The following is an 18,933-nucleotide window of genomic DNA, read 5'->3' as shown; positions in this document are numbered from 1 at the left end:
TAGAAGTCAGGGTAATCCCCAAAAGAGATATATCGTTTTGCCTAGAAATCGGAGTGTCACTAAAGATAAGCATAGGAGCAGACGAATCCTTTTTGCGAGATATAAGACAAGATTGAGTTTTAGAATGGTTGAAATCAACTAAGTTGTCTTTGCCCCACTGCAGAATTACCTCAAGATCGGCATTTAAGGAATTGGCAGCAGATTTTCGAGAACTTGAAGCTGATTGAAGCTGATTCTCAAAATGGAAAGTTGAATGCAATGTGCTATCATCGGCAAAACTATGGATAGGATTTCCAGTCAATGGAAGAAGGTCATTGATATACAAGAGGTCCTTGAGGTTGTCACAGACATTCTCACAGATATGCCAGACAAGCTGTACTTGCTATCTGGGAGTCTAAAACGCTGATGGAACTGATATTCGGGTGACACTCAAGTCAAGTGGATCCAATTTCGGCGAAGTCCGGACGGTCTGTGACAGCCAAATCCTCTGCTTGCACCTTCACGATGGTGGGACTGTTAGTAATCCTGGGTATAACCTCCATGCGCAAGTACATGGTGGGTGACCACCCAGGTGTGAACCAACGTAAGCAGGGGTCGAGGTGTGGCGCCCACACCACATGGAGGAACGCCGCCCCTCTATGTTACCAGGCAGTACTAGGTGGTAGATGACTCTCATCAACCAGTGAAATACCACCACTTTGCTTATTGGACACTTGAAATGGTGGAACCCATGTTTAGTCTCTAGAGCTAAGTTCCGGTCAACCTTTCCCTATCTCTTCCGTCATGCAGTATGATTGATGACGTTTGAGGTTATGATGAACGTCGTGGCGAGATCCAATATTCCTTACATTTCAAGGGTACAGCTCTAAAACGGTGTTCGCAGGCCGGCCGCTAGTTAGTACACCGAACTGAACCTATTGGTAACTCTCTAGGAAGCTTCCGGATCAGCTAGTGTATAATCTTGCTGCCTCTACTCTGCCAGGTAGTGACTGGAGCGAGTCCGAGTAGTGTGTATGCGGGGAGCATTGTCGAGGCCACGTTATGTCAAGGATCTGGGTATATTCTTACCACATGTACGCCATATCCAAAAATTTCATTACTTCATACAGCATGTCCCACCTACTTTTTCTTACTATTGAATACACCATGAATTGTCAAACTAATAGAGCAAGCTTATCTGCGAAAAGGTCTAAACCTCCCAAGGACTTCCTAATTCATTTCACAAATATACGTGGTCTCAATTCTAATCTCAACAATGTCCGTTTCCACTTGCAGTCTGCCAAACCCCATGTACTTTTTCTGACAGAATCTCAGATATCGGTTGATTCATCTACTGCTCATATCAGATGCCCAAATTATTTGCTGTATGATTCCTTTCGCCTCAAAGGTGGTACTTGTGCATATGTCCGTTCTGATATTCCCTGTTAGAGACTTGACAATTTGGAATCTCCTCTCTTTGATCTTCTCTGGCTTAAAATCTCTCTACCTCATTGTGTCAAATTCATCTGTTGTCTCTACCGTTCTCACAACTCCAATAATCACTTGGAGCTCTTTGACTTCCTCTCTTTGCAACTTGACTTTCTCCAGTCCAACTTTCCTAACAGTGAAGTAATTTTCCTTGGTGATTTTAATGTTCACAACTCCAGCTGGCTTCCGATTTCTAGTCACACCGACCCAGCAGGTCGAGATGCTGAGGCTTTTGCAATTACTAATGACCTTGCACAGATTGTTCATTTACCTACAAGAATACCGGACAATCCTAATCATACAGCCAATACGCTTGATCTTTTTCTCACAAACAACCCTTCTAAGTACACGGTCGAAGTGAGAGGTCCTTTAGGCACTTCAGATCACAACTTGGTGATTGTCTCTTCTCCAATGGAACCTTTATCTCATGGCTATTCCCAACCATGTGTTGTTTGGCATTACAAGAATGCAAAATGGGATGACCTGCAAGACTTCTTTTCCTTGGTCGGATTACTGTTTCAAAACTTCTGACGTCAACGTTTGCTCAGATCGTGTCAGTGAAATTATACTTGCAGGAATGGAATCCTTTATCCGACACTCCACTTTAAAATCTCGTCTTTTATCTAAAACTTGGTTTTCCAATAAATGTGCTAAGGCTGTCCAAGAGAAGAATGTTGCATATCGTAATTGGCTTGTTTCTAATTCTTCAGTTTCATTTTCTGCCTACACCAAAGCTCGCAACAGTTGTAAAGCAGTTATTAACCAGTCTAAACTAGAGTTTGAACAGGCTAAGAGTAGAAAACTTGCTTCTTGCCATAATGGTAGCCGAGCATTCTGGTCTCTTGTCAAAGCTATTGGCCGCTACTTTTGCCCATCTCTGCTCCCACCTCTGTCCAAACCAGATGGTTCTGTTGCCACTTCAGCCAAGGATAAAGCTGACCTTCTAGCATCCCATTTTTCTTCCAGTTCATGTATTAATGATCTTGGTAAAACACCTCCCACCATTCCAACACGCTCCATTCAATGCCTCCTGTGGTCTTCCGTCAAAAGGATATCAGAAGGATTTTGATGAATCTTGATGCTAAGAAAGCTCCAGGTCCTGATGGTATTTCTCCACTTGTTCTCAAAACCTGTGCTCCTGAACTTACTCCTATTCTTTGCCGCCTTTTTTCACTTTCTTATTCCAAAGGTGTTTTTCCTTCTGCTTGGAAATTTGCTCATATCCAGCCAGTTCCTAAAAAGGGTGACAATTCCCTCCCATCCAATTATCGTCCCATTGCAATTACTTCTACTCTTTCTAAAGTAATGGAGAAATCAATTAACCGCCAACTCTTAAACCAACTAGAAACCTTCCGTCTGATCAACGATCACCAGTATGGATTCCGTCAGTGTCGATCCACTGGAGATATTCTGGCTTATGTTACCCATTTATGGACTAATTCAATGGAAAGGTTCGGTGAAACACAAGTAGTTGCTTTTGACATCTCAAAGGCTTTTGATCGTGTTTGGCATAAAGGTCTTCTAAACAAGCTTCCATCTTATGGTTTGCCAACTGTTTTTAGTAATTGGTTATCCAGTTTTCTCTCTGATCGCTCACTGAGGGTGATGGTAGATGGCTCTCTGTCTTCTAACTTCTCCACTAATGCTGGTGTCCCCTAAGGTTCAGTTCTTTCCCCCACTCTTTTCCTCCTGTATATTAATGACCTTCTTCCACTGACTGGAAATCCTATCCATAGTTTTGGCGATGATAGCACATTGCATTCAACTTTCCATTTTGGGAAACCTTGTCCTGCTCAATCAGCTTCAACTTCTCGAAAATCTGCTACCAATTCCTTAAACGCCGATCTTCAGGTAATTCTCCAGTGGGGCAAAGACAACTTAGTTGATTTCAACCCTTCTAAAACTCAGTCTTGTCTTATATCTCGCAAAAAGGATTCTTGTACTCCTATGCTTATCTTTAGTGACACTCCGATTTCTAGGCAAAATGATATATCTCTTTTGGGGATTACCCTGACTTCTAATCTCTCTTGGCACAAGCACATTACAAATATTGCTTCCTCTGCATCTAAAAAACTTGGTTTTCTCTTTCGCTCTCGGCGTTACTTTTCTTCCAAACAGCTTCTCACTCTGTATAAATCGCAAATTCGCCCTGCCATGGAATATTGTTCCCACATCTGGGGTGGTGCTCCCAAAACCTCTCTCCGGCTTCTTGATTCCATTCAGAAGAGGGCAGTTAGGTTAATTAATGATTCATCTGTAACAGAGTCTCTCCACTCGCTTTCTCATAGACGCACTGTTTCCGCTGCATGCCTCTTCTACAGATACTTCCATGGGCACTGTTCTTCTGAATTGGCTTCTATAATTCCTGCACTCTCTTTCAAAACAGTCCGAACACGTGCCGCCACCAGCCAACATCCATTTACTGTCCAACTTCAAACCCACAGAACCAACTTTTCATCTTCCTCATTTATTCATTCAACTGCCGTTTTCTGGAACAACCCTCCTTCATACGTATTTCCTGAAAATTACAATCTACAGAAGTTCAAGTCCAATGTCAACAAATATCTTCTTTCGTCTTCTTAACCTCAAACCCAAGCACGGTACTTAGTACTATAGGTTCTAATACCTCTCGTGTTTGGGGTTCTCATAAAAAAAAAAAAAGAGGAAAAGAGTGGGGGAAAGAACTGAACCTTGGGGGACACCGGCATTAGTGGAGAAGTTAGAAGACAGAGAGCCATCTACCATCACCCTCAGTGAGCGATCAGAGAGAAAACTGGATAACCAATTACTAAAAACAGTTGGCAAACCATAAGATGGAAGCTTGTTTAGAAGGCCTTTATGCCAAACACGATCAAAAGCCTTTGAGATGTCAAGAGCAACTACTTGTGTTTCACCGAACCTTTCCATTGAATTAGTCCATAAATGGGTAACATAAGCCAGAATATCACCAGTGGATCGACACTGACGGAATCCATACTGGCGATCGTTGATCAGACGGAAGGTTTCTAGTTGGTTTAAGAGTTGGCGGTTAATTGATTTCTCCATTACTTTAGAAAGAGTAGAAGTAATTGCGATGGGACGATAATTGGATGGGAGGGATTTGTCACCCTTTTTAGGAACTGGCTGGATATGAGCAAATTTCCAAGCAGAAGGAAAAACACCTTTGGAATAAGAAAGTGAAAAAAGGCAGCAAAGAATAGGAGTAAGTTCAGGAGCACAGGTTTTGAGAACAAGTGGAGAAATACCATCAGGACCTGGAGCTTTCTTAGCATCAAGATTCATCAAAATCCTTCTGATATCCTTTTGACGGAAGACCACAGGAGGCATTGAATGGAGCGTGTTAGGAATGGTGGGAGGTGTTTTACCAAGATCATTAATACATGAGCTCGAAGAAAAATGGGATGCTAGCAGGTCAGCTTTATCCTTGGCTGAAGTGACAACAGAACCATCTGGTTTGGACAGAGGTGGGAGCAGAGATGGGCAAAAGTTGCGGCCAATAGCTTTGGCAAGAGACCAGAATGCTCGGCTACCATTAGGGCAAGAAGCAAGTTTTCTACTCTTAGCCTGTTCAAACTCTAGTTTGGACTGATTAATAACTGCTTTACAATTGTTGCGAGCTTTGGTGTAGGCAGAAAATGAAACTGAAGAATTAGAAACAAGCCAATTACGATATGCAACATTCTTCTCTTGGACAGCCTTAGCACATTTATTGGAAAACCAAGGTTTAGATAAAAGACGAGACTTTAAAGTGGAGTGTGGGATAAAGGATTCCATTCCTGCAAGAATAATTTCACTGACATGATCTGAGCAAACGTTGACATCAGAAGTTTTGAAACAGTAATCCGACCAAGGAAAAGAAGAAAAGTAGTCTCGCAGGTCATCCCATTTTGCATTCTTGTAATGCCAAACAATACGAGGTTGGGAATAGGCATGAGATAAAGGTTCCATTGGAGAAGAGACAATCACCAAGTTGTGATCTGAAGTGCCTAAAGGACCTCTCACTTCAACTTTGTACTTAGAAGGGTTGTTTGTGAGAAAAAGATCAAGTGTATTGGCTGTATGATTAGGATTGTCCAGTATTCTTGTAGGTAAATGAACAATCTGTGCTAGGTCATTAGTAATTGCAAAAGCCTCGGCATCTCGACCAGCTAGGTCGGTGTGACTAGAAAACGGAAGCCAGCTGGAGTTGTGAACGTTAAAATCACCAAGGAAAATTACCTCACTGTTAGGAAAGTTGGACTGGAGAAAGTCAAGTTGCAAAGAGAGGAAGTGAAAGAGCTCCAAGTGATTAGTGGAGTTGGGAGAACGGTAGAGACAACAGATGAATTTTATACAATGAGGTAGAGAGATTTTAAGCCAGAGAAGATCAAAGAGAGGAGATTCCAAATTGCCAAGTCTCTGACAGGGAATATCAGAACGGACATATCCACAAGTACCACCTTTGAGGTGAAAGGAATCATACAGCAAATAATTTGGACATCTGAGATGAGCAGTAGTTGAATCAACTGATAACTGAGATTCAGTCAGAAAAAGTACATGGGGTTTGGAAGACTGCAAGTGGAAATGGACATCGTTGAGATTAGAATTGAGACCACGTATATTTGTGAAATGAATTAGGAAGTCCTTGAAAGGTTTAGATCTTTTCGCAGATAAGCTTTCTCTATTATTTTGACAATTCATGGTGTATTCAATAGTAAGAAAAAGTGGGTGGGATATGCTGTATGAAGTAATGAAATTTTTGGATATGGCTTACATGTAGTAAGAATATACCCAGATCCTTGACATAACGTGGCCTCGACAATGCTCCCCGCATACACGCTACTCGGACTCCCTCCATTCACTATCTGGCAGAGTAGAGGTAGCAAGATTATACACTAGCTGATCCGGAAGCTTCCTAGAGAGTTACCAATAGGTTCAGTCCGGTGTACTAACTAGCGGCCGGCCTGCGAACACCGTTTTAGAGCTGTACCCTCAAAATGTAAGGAATATTGGATCTCGCCACGACATTCATCATAACCTCAAAAATCATCAATCATACTGCATGATGGAAGAGATAGGGAAGGGTTGGCCGGAACTTAGCTCTAGAGACTAAAAATGGGTTCCACCACTTCAAGTGTCCAATAAGCAAAGTGGTGGTATTTCACTGGTTGATGAGAGTCATCTACCACCTAGTACTGCCTGGTAACATAGAGGGGCGGCGTTCCTCCATGTGGTGTGGGCGCCACACCTTGACCCCTGCTTACGTTGGTTCACACATGGGTGGTCACCCACCATGTACTTGTGCATGAAGGTTATACCCAGGATTACTAACAGTCCCACCATCGTGAAGGTGCAAGCAGAGGATTTGGCTGTCATAGACCGTCCGGACTTCGCCGAAATTGGGTTCACTTTGACTTGAGTGTCACCCGAATATCAGTTCCATCAGCGTTTTAGACTCCCAGGTAGCAAGAACAGCTTGTCTGGCATATCTGAGAGAATGTCTGTGACAACCTCAAGGACCTTAGTTAGGATCTTTTACCATATCATCAGAGTCAAAATCTTCTTTTTCATTTTCAGAACTACTACTAAGATTTTCAGCAATTTCTTTTAGTAATTTTCGTTTAGCCATTGCTTTTCCAGAATATTTTTTTTTTACAACACATTTGTACAGACTTGTGGAGAAACACACAACACAATATAATGGATAATATAGTGTGCTAACGAAGTTGTTTTGACAAAATCTTTAACAATATTGACAAACTTATTTTATCGTGATTAGTTTATTGCAGCGTGTGGCACGCATGCAATAAACTAATCACATATGACCTTCGTATGTGTTCTGTAATAGCGTCACATGTATGTTGCCGACATGGCTTCTCAAGAAATAAAGTAAGCTACTGGGCCATGTCGGCCACATATATGCGACACAAAAAAAGACTTTTTTTGATATTTTAAGCTAAAAAAACGACATAATACTGACATTACACTGATTGCCAAGCTTAAATTAGCTTGGCAGTCGGTGTGTTAATGAGAATTTTGGTATGATTGATAGGTATAGTGTTATTACTTAACATGTCCCACACTACATCTAAAGTATACTCAATGTTTACGTTTGTGTACAACACAAACATCCTGGGAAAAAAAGGTTATCATTGTGTAATTTACAATCCTTCAAGCTATTGAATACAGAATAATAGTTCTTTATGCCAAATTTAATAGATCGTCTAAAGGGTTTGATGATATTGTATAAGTGGGTAGCTAGAGATGCAAATGCAAAATTTCTAAGAGACAATCAGGCAAATTGGAAATCCCATTTTGTGAAGTTTTACACAACCGAAAAGAGTGGGAATGTCAAAAGTTCTGCTTTCAGTTCTTTTAATTGGGCCATAGTAATGAAATCGTTTCTCCGATAAGTAGTTATTGTTCTGTTGTATTGATTGACTAAATTGGTAAACAGATAGATTTTTAAATAGAGGCTATCCTCTTTTTATCATTGACCAGATTAAAACACTAGCTAAAAATAAGCTTCAAGTGAGAACTTTAGTCAATAGCAATAATACCGAGAAATACTTTACTTCCATTCCAGACATCAAACAATAGCACAAACAACTTAAGAGACATTTCAGGGATACGGAATTTAAAATTGTGCCTAGACTCATTCGAAAATTACATACTGAACTAATCAATCCTTTCGTCATTTTCCACACAGATAAATGGCATAGTATACAACATTTCATGTAGGGAATGTGATTCATCTTATAATGGGTCGACATGGTGTATGATGAATGTGAGAGTGAAACAACATTTAGCTTTCCATGCCGTCAACGAAAATCACACCTTTTTATTTGACGAGTCCAAAATACTTAATATACAGTGGAACTACACTAAATTTTTAATCACTGAAACTCTGTAAATTGAATTACATGAGAATTCCATTAATGTACGTTGCCCATTTCTCATATCGGATTCGTGGTCATTTGTGTGCATGCGCCAAGGTATTAAATCATCTCAATTTTTTTAGAAATTCCCACTAACTTACTTCATGTTACTTCTATCCTGTGACCAAGACAGACCATCGAAAAGCCCCGGTCCACTTTGGAAAGGAAGTTGTTCAAAATTGGTTTAAATTATTTTAACTAATTTAATGATTTTAACTTTTACACACCGCAATCATTTTAATGATTTTATTATTAGACATAATGTCTTCTGGCACTTAGAACTGTGTGGTCGGTTGGGGGACCTTAGCTATCAATCGCAGATCAATAGCTAAGGACCATTCATGTCTTTGAGGGAGGGAAGCCATAAAATTAATTAAGATATAAAATTAAGAAATAATTTTATATTTGATTGAATTCAGGAGTGTGTTGTGTTGAAGTATTCTACAAAAAAGCATTGAGGTAAATTACTCTTTATTTCTATATATTAATGTACAAATGTAGAACTCATTGAGCATCATAGCTCTATTTTTTATTTATCTTGTACAAGAGTGTAACTCCAATTTTGTATAATTATGTATAAAAATCCATTTTGATTAATATTATGTTTTCTAAGAACACATCTATAGTGTTAATTAAGCACCTGTAGTTACTCCACTCACACTATTTTGGTCAGAATTAATTGTACATATAGTGCATTATAAGTTCTCACCAATTATTAGTAACCTCTGTGGTGGTATAGCTGCTGCATTACTTGCCTTCTGTTCTTCTCATTTAAAATTCCATTGATAATGCAAAGAACTTATTGAGGTGTCTTCATTCAGGACTAACACATACACAGAATTTATGTGACAGTTATGCCTTGTGGCTTAAATTGTCTTACTGCTAATTAAAATCCTCCTCTCCAAACTGATTGTTAGGAGTGCATTAAAATATTTAAATAAGATAATATTTTTGTGTTTCAAAAAATATTATCAATCTGTAATTAGCACGTATAGAGTAGTGGCTTTAAAACTGTTTGAGATATGAGTGTGTGGAATGGATTGATTGTATGGTAGAAGCCCTCTTATCTGACATGATCAGGACTGGTAGTTGGTCAGTTAATTGAAAAAGTCATTTAAAGCAGGGAATCTTAAAAACATATACGTGCATATCTTAAGAACTTTATTTTCACTTAAAACATATACATGTATATTAATGTACATAAAATCTGTAATTTTCATCTTTATAGATGATGAAATGTGATGTTTTGCCCCATAGTCTCTCCACTGTTTATATATATATATAAGTATGTATGAATAGATATATTAGATAAAGTATGCCTAGATCGGGGTGAAAATTACACAAAGTGCCAAGATTAGAAGGGTAAGGATAGTAGAAAAAGAAGTATAATAGATATGTAAAAAGTGAAAGAATGTAAATATCCTACAAGTTATGATGAATTGAGAAAATTATGGGCTGAATTACAAAGCCAATGGGAGGTAAGTGAACTGCAAAGTAAAATTATTAATAATGAGATAAAATATAATACAAATAAAATAAAATAAAATAAAAACTGGTAGAGCTGTCACCAGATATGGGGTGACATATTTGGATAAAAGTCAAATACTGTTAAGGCAAATATACAGAATCTGATGTCAGCTAAAGTAAATATTGATACATGGTCAGGTATATCATCAGGGGACTACACATGACCATGTATCAGGAACTGTGTTTCTATACTTGTCCATAGTAGTAGAAGAAAGGTGAAAGGCCAAAAAGCAAAAAAAAAAAAAAATTAATTAAATTAGCACATTCTTATAGTTAAGTGTTTTCAGAATGGGAAAAGGTGTTCTTAAAAAAATATGTAGAGTTTTGTGCAGGATTTAAATGTAGTAATTATGTGGAAATTAGATAATTTGGAACAAGCACGTGAGGTATTAGATTGAGGATATGGAAGGGGAAAAGAAGTAGTTCAATAAATAAAGACGAAAATAGCAATAGAAGGAGGATAGTAGAAACGTTCGTATCACCCTCTTATACATTAATAGTTTTACAAATGGAGAGAAAGGTAGAAATAGATAGTAGAAAGATAAAAAGCAAAGAAAAAGTTGTTAAATCACACTGAGCTAGCTGGGGTTGTGAAGCCCAACCTTATAGTAACGGCTCTGGCTTTGTAACCACTAGTATAAAAGGGAGCTAATACCAAATGCTTGTATTGCGAGGAAAAAGTAGGCGCAAAAAATATGTAAGTCGAAACATGCCATGTCAAAACAAAACCGAAAGTATAATAAGAAAGTGAACGATACCTGGAGTTTTCAATTAATACGTAGCAGAAGTAAGGCGGTGGGAAAATAATACGTAGCTGAAGGGAAAAGGCGGGGAAATACAGTGTGCATATTTAATAGAGTAGTTGAATGTATGTCAAACATAACCACATTAGTACATAGCTACATGATGAAGCAATTTGTAGCAGCATAACGGACTTACTAGAGAGCTGTGAAGAAATGAAAAAAGGATGGTAAAATAGCAACCTCTATTGTATTTTGAACCAATAAATGCATGGAGATACATAAGATTAGCATTGGAAAAAAAGCAATGTGATTGGAATAATAGGACTTGACCATAATACCTGACCATATATCAATATTTACTTTTGCTGACATCAGATTCTACATATTCGCCTTACCTGTATTCAACTTTTATCTAAATATCTGATGACAACTCTACCATTTTTTTTATTATATTTTACCTCATTATTAATAATTTTACTTTGCAGTTCACTTACCTCTTATTGGCTTTGTAATTCAGCCCATAATTTTCTTCTTAATTCATCATAACTTTTAGGATATTTACATTCTTTCACCTTTTACATATCTACTATACTTCTTTTTCTACTATCCTTACCCTTCTAATCACTGGCACTTTGTGTAATTTTCACCTCCATCTATGCATTACTAATTACCTTGCACAGATTGTTCATTTACCTACAAGAATACCGGACAGTCCTAAGCACACAGCCAACACGCTTGATCTTTTTTTCACAAACAACCCTTCTAAGTACACGGTCGAATTGAGAGGTCCTTTAAGCACTTCAGATCACAACTTGGTGATTGTCTCTTCTCCAATGGAGCCTTTATCTCATGGCTATTCTCAATCTCGTGTTGTTTGGCATTACAAGAATGCAAAATGGGATGACCTGCGAGATTTCTTTTCTTCTTTTCCTTGGTCGGATTACTGTTTCAAAACTTCTGATGTCAACGTCTGCTCAGATCGTGTCAGCGAAATTATTCTTGCAGAAATGGAATTCTTTATCCCACACTCCACTTTAAAATCTCGTCCTTTATCTAAACCTTGGTTTTCCAATAAATATGCTAAGGCTGTTCAAGAGAAGAATGTTGCATATCGTAATTGGCTTGTTTCTAATTCTTCAGTTCATTTTCTGCCTGCACCAAAGCCCGCAACAATTGTAAAGCAGTTATTAATCAGTCCAAACTAGAGTTTGAACAGGCTAAGAGTAGAAAACTTGCTTCTTGCCGTAATGGTAGCCGAGCATTCTGGTCTCTTGTCAAAGCTATTGGCCGCAACTTTTGACCATCTCTGCTCCCACCTCTGTCCAAACCAGATGGTTCTGTTGTCACTTCAGCCAAGGATAAAGCTGACCTGCTAGCATCCCATTTTTCTTCCAACTCATGTATTAATGATCTTGGTAAAACACCTCCCACCATTCCCAACATGCTCCATTCAAGGCCTCCTGTGGTCTTCAGTCAAAAGGATGTCAGAAGGATTTTAACGAATCTTGATGCTAAGAAAGCTCCAGGTCCCAATGGTATTTCTCCACTTGTTCTCACAACCTGTGCTCCTGAACTTACTCCTATTCTTTGCCACCTTTTTTCACTTTCTTATTCCAAGGTGTTTTTTCTTCTGCTTGGAAATTTGCTCATATCCAGCCAGTTCCTAAAAAGGGTGACAAATCCCTCCCATCCAAAAATTATTGTCCCATTGCAATTACTTCTACTCTTTCTAAAGTAATGGAGAAATCAATTAACCGCCAACTTTTAAACTACCTAGAAACCTTCCATCTGATCAATGATCGCCAGTATGGATTCCGTCAGTGTCGATCCACTGGTAATATTCTGGCTTATGTTACCCATTTATGGACTAATTCAGTGGAAAAGTTCGGTAAAACTCAAAAAGCTGCTCTTGACATTTCAAAATTCTTTCAATCACGTTTGGCATAAAGGTCTTCTAAACAAGCTTCCATCTTATGGTTTGCCAACTGTTTTTAGTAATTGGTTATCCAGTATTCTCTCTGATCGCTCACTGAGGGTGATGGTAGATGGCTCTCTGTCTTCTAACTTCTCCACTAATGCCGGTGTCCCCCAAGGTTCAGTTCTTTCCCCCACTCTTTTCCTCTTGTATATTAATGACCTTCTTCCATTGACTGGAAATCTTATCCATAGTTTTGCTGATGATAGCACATTGCATTCCACTTTCCATTGAGAAACCTTGTCCTGCTCAATCAGCTTCAACTTCTCGAAAATCTGCTACCAATTCCTTTAATGCCGATCTTCAGTTAATTCTCCAGTGGGGTAAAGACAACTTAGTTGATTTCAACCCTTCTAAAACTCAGTCTTGTCTTATATCTTACAAAAAGGATTCTTCTGCTGCTATGCATATCTTTGGTGACAGTCCGATTTCTAAGCAAAATGATATATCTCTTTTGGGGATTACCCTGACTTCTAATCTCTCTTGGCACAAGCACATTACAAATATTGCTTCCTCTACATCTAAAAAACTTGGTTTTCTCTTTCGCTCTCGGCATTACTTTTCTTCCAAACATCTGCTCACTCTGTATAAATCGCAAATCCGCCCTACCATGGAATATTGTTCCCACATCTGGGGTGGTGCCGCCAACACCTCTCTCAGGCTTCTTGATTCCATTCAGAAGAGGGCAGTTAGATTAATTAATGATTCTTCTCTAACAGGGTCTCTCCACTTGCTATCTCATCGATGTACTGTTTCTGCTGCATGCCTTTTCTACACAGATACTTCCATGGGCACTGTTCTTCTGAATTGGCTTCTATAATTCCCACTCTCTCTTTCAAAACAGTCTGAATACTTGCAGCCACCAGCCAACATCCATTTACTGTCCAACTTCAAACTCACAGAACCAACTTTTCATCTTCCTCATTTATTCATTCAACTGCCGTTTTCTGGAACAATCTTCCTTCATACATATTTCCTGAAAATTACAGTCTACAGAACTTCAAGTCCAATGTCAACAAATATCTTCTTTCATCTTCTCAACCTCCAACCCAAGCACGGCACTAAATACTATAGGTTCTAATACCTCTCGAGTTTGGGGTTTACATATAAAAAAAAAAAAAAAAATACTTTATCTAATATATCTATTCATACTACATACTTATATATACTTTTGCATCCTTTAATGCTGCTTTGCACTTTTAGGTGCATCTGTCTTACCTGACATATATATCGCTTAACATCTGTACCTAGGGCATTTTTGACATCTACATGGGAAATTTTTGGCTCTGGATTTGATTCATTCTCTTCTTCATAATTAGATCTGTTTCTATTATGGTATATGATTTCTGTCTTGTTCATAATTTTATTTTCCAACAAATCAGTGATGATTTGTTGGAAAATAAAATTGCTGTAAAAAATAAAATTGCTGTAAGTCTTTGTGAACCTTTAGTTTGCCTGAAATCAGTTAATAATTTACATCCTTCATTATCTTCTTGTAGTTCAAGACCTTCATTAACATTATCAACCTTGGACCAGAGTTTTCTCCAAGATTTAGTAAATTTTGAGTTTCAATTTTGTTCCACGTTAATGCTATATTGTAAACTCAACCTTGATGTTGGTGTCTTTTAATGATTCTTAACACCTGTAGTGTCTTTTACTTTTTTACAAAACTGAACTCAGAAACTTTTGCCTATGTTATCTCTTTAGACATTCTAGAACCTCTTGCTCCATAGGCTGGTTCAAGGATGTTACATTTGGTGGTAAAAAACATGGCCTTTATGTCCCCTTCTTTAAGTTCCTCACAATTGGGATGAAGTGTTATGCATAAAAAAAAATATATAGCCTTTTCAGGTAAGTTTATTTTCTTTGAGTGTTTCTTTACATAAGGTATAAATCCCATTAAAAAAAAAAATTGAGTAATGCAGATTCCATCCATGCCGATTTTTATGAGTGATAGTAAACTAGTAAAGATGAATAATTTATATTTTTAAAAGCTCTAGGATTAATTGATTTGCTAACAAAAAAAGCAGCAGTTTGTGAGTTCCAGTTGCATTTCTGAAAGTGCATGCCATGATTTTATCTCTCTCTCTCTCTCTGGATTTTTGTATCCTGATGGTACAGGCTGTGTTGCTGGTTTTTTTTTTTTTTTTTTTTGCCATAATTTTTGTTGGTAACATCTTATAATTTACACCTGTTTCTTCCATCTTATAGGGTTGTTCTCCAATCAGTTTTTCTTTATTGATAAATTTGTGAGCAGCAAACTGATCGGTGAATAATCTCTCCCTGCCAACATTCAATACATGAATGCCATGACATTTTTTCTAATGTCCATGCCATGAAAGTTTTATAGCATTACTTGCTATAAAACTTTCAGCACCATCAGTCTTCTGGTGTATGCATTGTTTAGTATGTCTAATTTCAGTTTCTTGAAAGTGAAGCAAGAACTTGATGATCCTTGTAAAACAAACCGAGTGTAAAATCATTTTAGTTTTTTTTTTTTTTTTTATTTATTTTTTTATTTTTTTATTTTTTTTTTTTTTTCAGTATTTTAGAGTAGTCTCACTGACACTTAATTCAACCACATTTTTTTAGTTACTCACCTTTATCAAGTCTTTCCAGAACATCTTACTTAGTTTTCATGGAAACAACAAATATTTTATTAATTTTATGTGATATTTTAATAATTCATTTACATAATATTTAATTAATTACATACTGTAATTATTATAATAATTAATTTTACTGGTGCAAATATAGCTTGGAACAAATAACACATCTGATGTCTCGGGAAGCATACAACTTGGCAAGCAGGTGTGGTGTTTTACACTAGCCACAAGCATACTGAACTAGTGCCCATGACACACAGCAGTGTTTCGTCCCCGGCAACCCAAAGGTCGCGGGTTCGATTCCTGCCTCGGGCTTGGATCAAAGTACTGCAAAAACCTTGGGAGGTGCAATATGGCCACAGAAGCCGATGCGCCAACAACTACCAAATCAAAAAAAAAAAAGTGTTTCGTCCATATTATAGCGTATCCACATTGCTGCGGATACTCTATAATATGTTGGGCATTGTTTCATCCATATTGTAAAGTATCCACATCAGTGTGCCATGGGCATCAGACTGTGTTTTGAACAGAGAAAGTGGGGGGGCTAGTTATTCTGGTGAGTCAGTTAAGCAGAGTTTGGTTTAAGAGGGCTTCTACTGTATTGAGAAAAGAAAAACACATACACCTTATTAAAATTGAATAACATTCATTTGTGTTCATTTTGGAATCTGCTTAGAATGTTCTGAAATTTTATTTTTATTTGTTTTTACTCTAGACACATACGTGGTAATGATATAAAACATTCAGATACATAATTGTTAAATTCATATATTATAAATTTGTCTTATTTGGTGATTGTTTTAATTTTGTTCTACTACTGATTTTATGTTGTTTTTTTTCTTATGGTAAAATTGATGCTCTACATATTTATAATATATAATAATAAAATAACACTATTATACCACATGAAAATTCTTAGCAATAACATAAATACTGCAAGGTGATCTGATTGAGTTGTATAAAGCCTTGAATGGTTTGAGCATGCTCAATGCTGAATCAGAATAATCGCCTGAGAGGGCGTCAATTCAAATTGAGAAAAACAGTTGTAGGATAGATGTGCGGAAGTTTGCCTTTAGCCAGCAGGTGGTTGATTGCTGGAACAAACTTCCATCTGTCATAGAAGTTGATAGCTTAAATAGATTCAAGGCAAAACTAGACAAGCATTTGGAGTGAGTGGATGGGTGAAATGAGAAGGGGTTATTTTTTTCTTCTTTTTGGCTGATGGTATATAAGCTTGGTTTCTTGCATCATGTGCCTTTACTAATGCTAATTTGTTAGACCTTAAAAGGCTATAGGGGATATAAAAACATTTTCACAACATGAAAATTATTATGAAATTAATTAAGAAATTACAACTAACAATAAGCTAAGGAATATATCAACATTATATTAATGCAAGTGTTGTATACATTCCTGAACATTAGTTGTAATTTCTTAATTAATTTCATAGTAATATTCATGTTTTGAAGATGTTTTTGTATCCTCCCAGAGTATTTATGGTCTAAAATGGGGTTCGACAAGAATTCTGAAACGTCATCTGCTAACAAATTAGTGTATTGTTCAGCTTGTATTATATGTGAGTTCGAAAAAACATATTTGTTAAGAATTTTCACGTGGTATAATAATGTTATTTTATTATTATTATATATATATATATTAATATATATATATAGTATAAAATTTTACCTAATGGATAAAAACCACATAATGTCCTTTTCCAATTATGTGTTGTTTATTCTAGAAATAATTTGGAAATTATTTCTGTGATTTTAAATAAAAATTAACAAATTACATTGGATTATATTATTTCTAGATACTCAAGGATGGGGAGTAAGTCCTCGAGGAGCTGGCTATTTATTTGGAAGCGATGTAGTAGCCCAGTTCAATGCTGCAAATGATATTGATATGATATGTCGTGCACATCAATTAGTTATGGAAGGATATAAGTGGCATTTTAATGAAACTGTTTTGACTGTATGGTCAGCTCCTAATTATTGTTACCGGTAAATATAAGTACATAAATAAACTTCTTATTGAAAATTTAAATAAAATTTTTAAATGAAAGTCACGCCAGTAGGTACATTGGTGTACAAAGGTCAGGTCACCATTCAATTTTTGGACATAAGTTTAAAAATTGTGTGCTTCAGAATGCTATACATTATTTTAACAATATAAGAGATACACTTACAAAAATCAATTTTTTTATTTTATGGATTTTTTTTATTGCAACATGCAATAGTACACCAGTAATAATATTCATATTTCCCCCATAGGTAATGCTTGGAGCCTTTTTTGTTAGCACCAAGCATTACCCATGGGGGAAATATGAAATAGAGGAGATGGTTTGTGTTTCGTTATTTTATTTATTAATTATTTTGGTGAATGTACATCAATGTGTCTGCTCAATAGTTAAATGTTAATTGGGATTACCATTTAACTATCAAGTTAAATGGTAAACCCCGTTATCACAATTTTATGTATATCTCTTGATTTGTATGAAATTGCAAAAGAAACATCATGTTTTCAAACCCTTGTGATTATTTTCCTCATAGAATGAAAATTAATCACCCTACAATCCAAAATTCAGGTGAATTTTAAAAATATCTTTTCCACCTACATACCATTAAGACCACTCACAAAACTGGCGCCTCCGTAGCCAGGTCGGCAGGAGCAGCAGTGCGAAGCACGCGCTTCTTGATGTAGACCGGGGTTCGAGCCCGTGACCACCAAATACGGAGGATGCAGAAAGGTCAGAGAATGACCACCTCATATCCCCGGAGCAATATGGCCTAGTTGCTAATGCTCCTAAAAACCTGCCTTATCCTACAAAAGGCTGATGTTTGAACAGCACATAGTATGTTTCAGTATCAGTTACATATTAATTTTTGTTATTCCAAAGTAATATGTAATAGCAGTGTGATGTTAAAATGATGAAACAATGTCTAGTGTATTGACAGTGTTGCATAGCGGGAAAGTTTTTGAGAACTATGCTCAGACACAGCAGAATTAAGTCTTTTTAACAATTGGTAAAAGGGTCACTACTTTGCCACAGGTTTGTGTGTTTGGTTGTGTGATATAGCTTATGTTAGCTCTCATTAGATTTCTCTATCTTCTATTCACCTTGTTGGCTTTTGCCATAAATTTTAGGTGGGGGAGAAAGTCACTGCATTGAGAACATTTTTGAAACTTACCAAAATGATACGCTTTAATATCAGATAAAAAAGCAAAAAAAAAAAAATGAACTGTAATATGAAAATAAATGTCCAAGAATGCAAAGTTTACTGTAGCAGTAATGCCAATAGTCAGTTGCCAAAAATCAGTACTTTTGCTGATCCATTTTAATATCAAACAAAAGAAAAGGGGGGAAAAAACTAAGCTTTATATTAAAATAAGGATCTGGGATCCCAAATTTAGCAAAATAGCTATCTGCTGTTTTTTTTTTATGTTCTTCTGCTGCCTGTGTTGCCATTGAGTTGCCTATTTTCTCTCATCAAACTTATCCTGATGAACTGCTACATCCTGTTAATTTAGGAAAATTAGGATATTTTAATAAAGTTTTTATTTCTAATTTGCAGTCAAAATAAGGCATTTGGCAACATGTTTCATGAAACTAACAAATGCCTTTCATCACGGTTTTCCATGTGTGCATTGCACTTTCATTGGAGACAGCCGAGTGAAAATGCTGATGAGCAATGTGC

The 18,933-nt window shown here is 36.9% G+C and overlaps 1 protein-coding gene across 3 annotated transcripts in view; it reads left to right on the top strand.

Moving 5' to 3' along the window:
- Positions 1 to 18,933, top strand: part of Pp4-19C (protein phosphatase 19C) — a 135,382-nt gene that overhangs the window by 89,081 nt on the left and 27,368 nt on the right. For all 3 annotated transcript variants that reach the window (XM_090370864.1, XM_090370866.1, XM_090370865.1), the window contains one exon: positions 17,049 to 17,238. In XM_090370864.1, coding sequence (XP_090226990.1) covers positions 17,049 to 17,238 — 190 coding nt within the window. The remainder of the gene's footprint in view (positions 1 to 17,048; positions 17,239 to 18,933) is intronic.

Source organism: Mastigoproctus giganteus, chromosome 3 (genome assembly GCF_048544385.1).
Source record: "Mastigoproctus giganteus isolate SK-2022 chromosome 3, ASM4854438v1, whole genome shotgun sequence".
Lineage (NCBI taxonomy): Eukaryota > Metazoa > Arthropoda > Arachnida > Uropygi > Thelyphonidae > Mastigoproctus > Mastigoproctus giganteus.
This window is presented reverse-complemented; position numbering and strand designations above follow the sequence as displayed.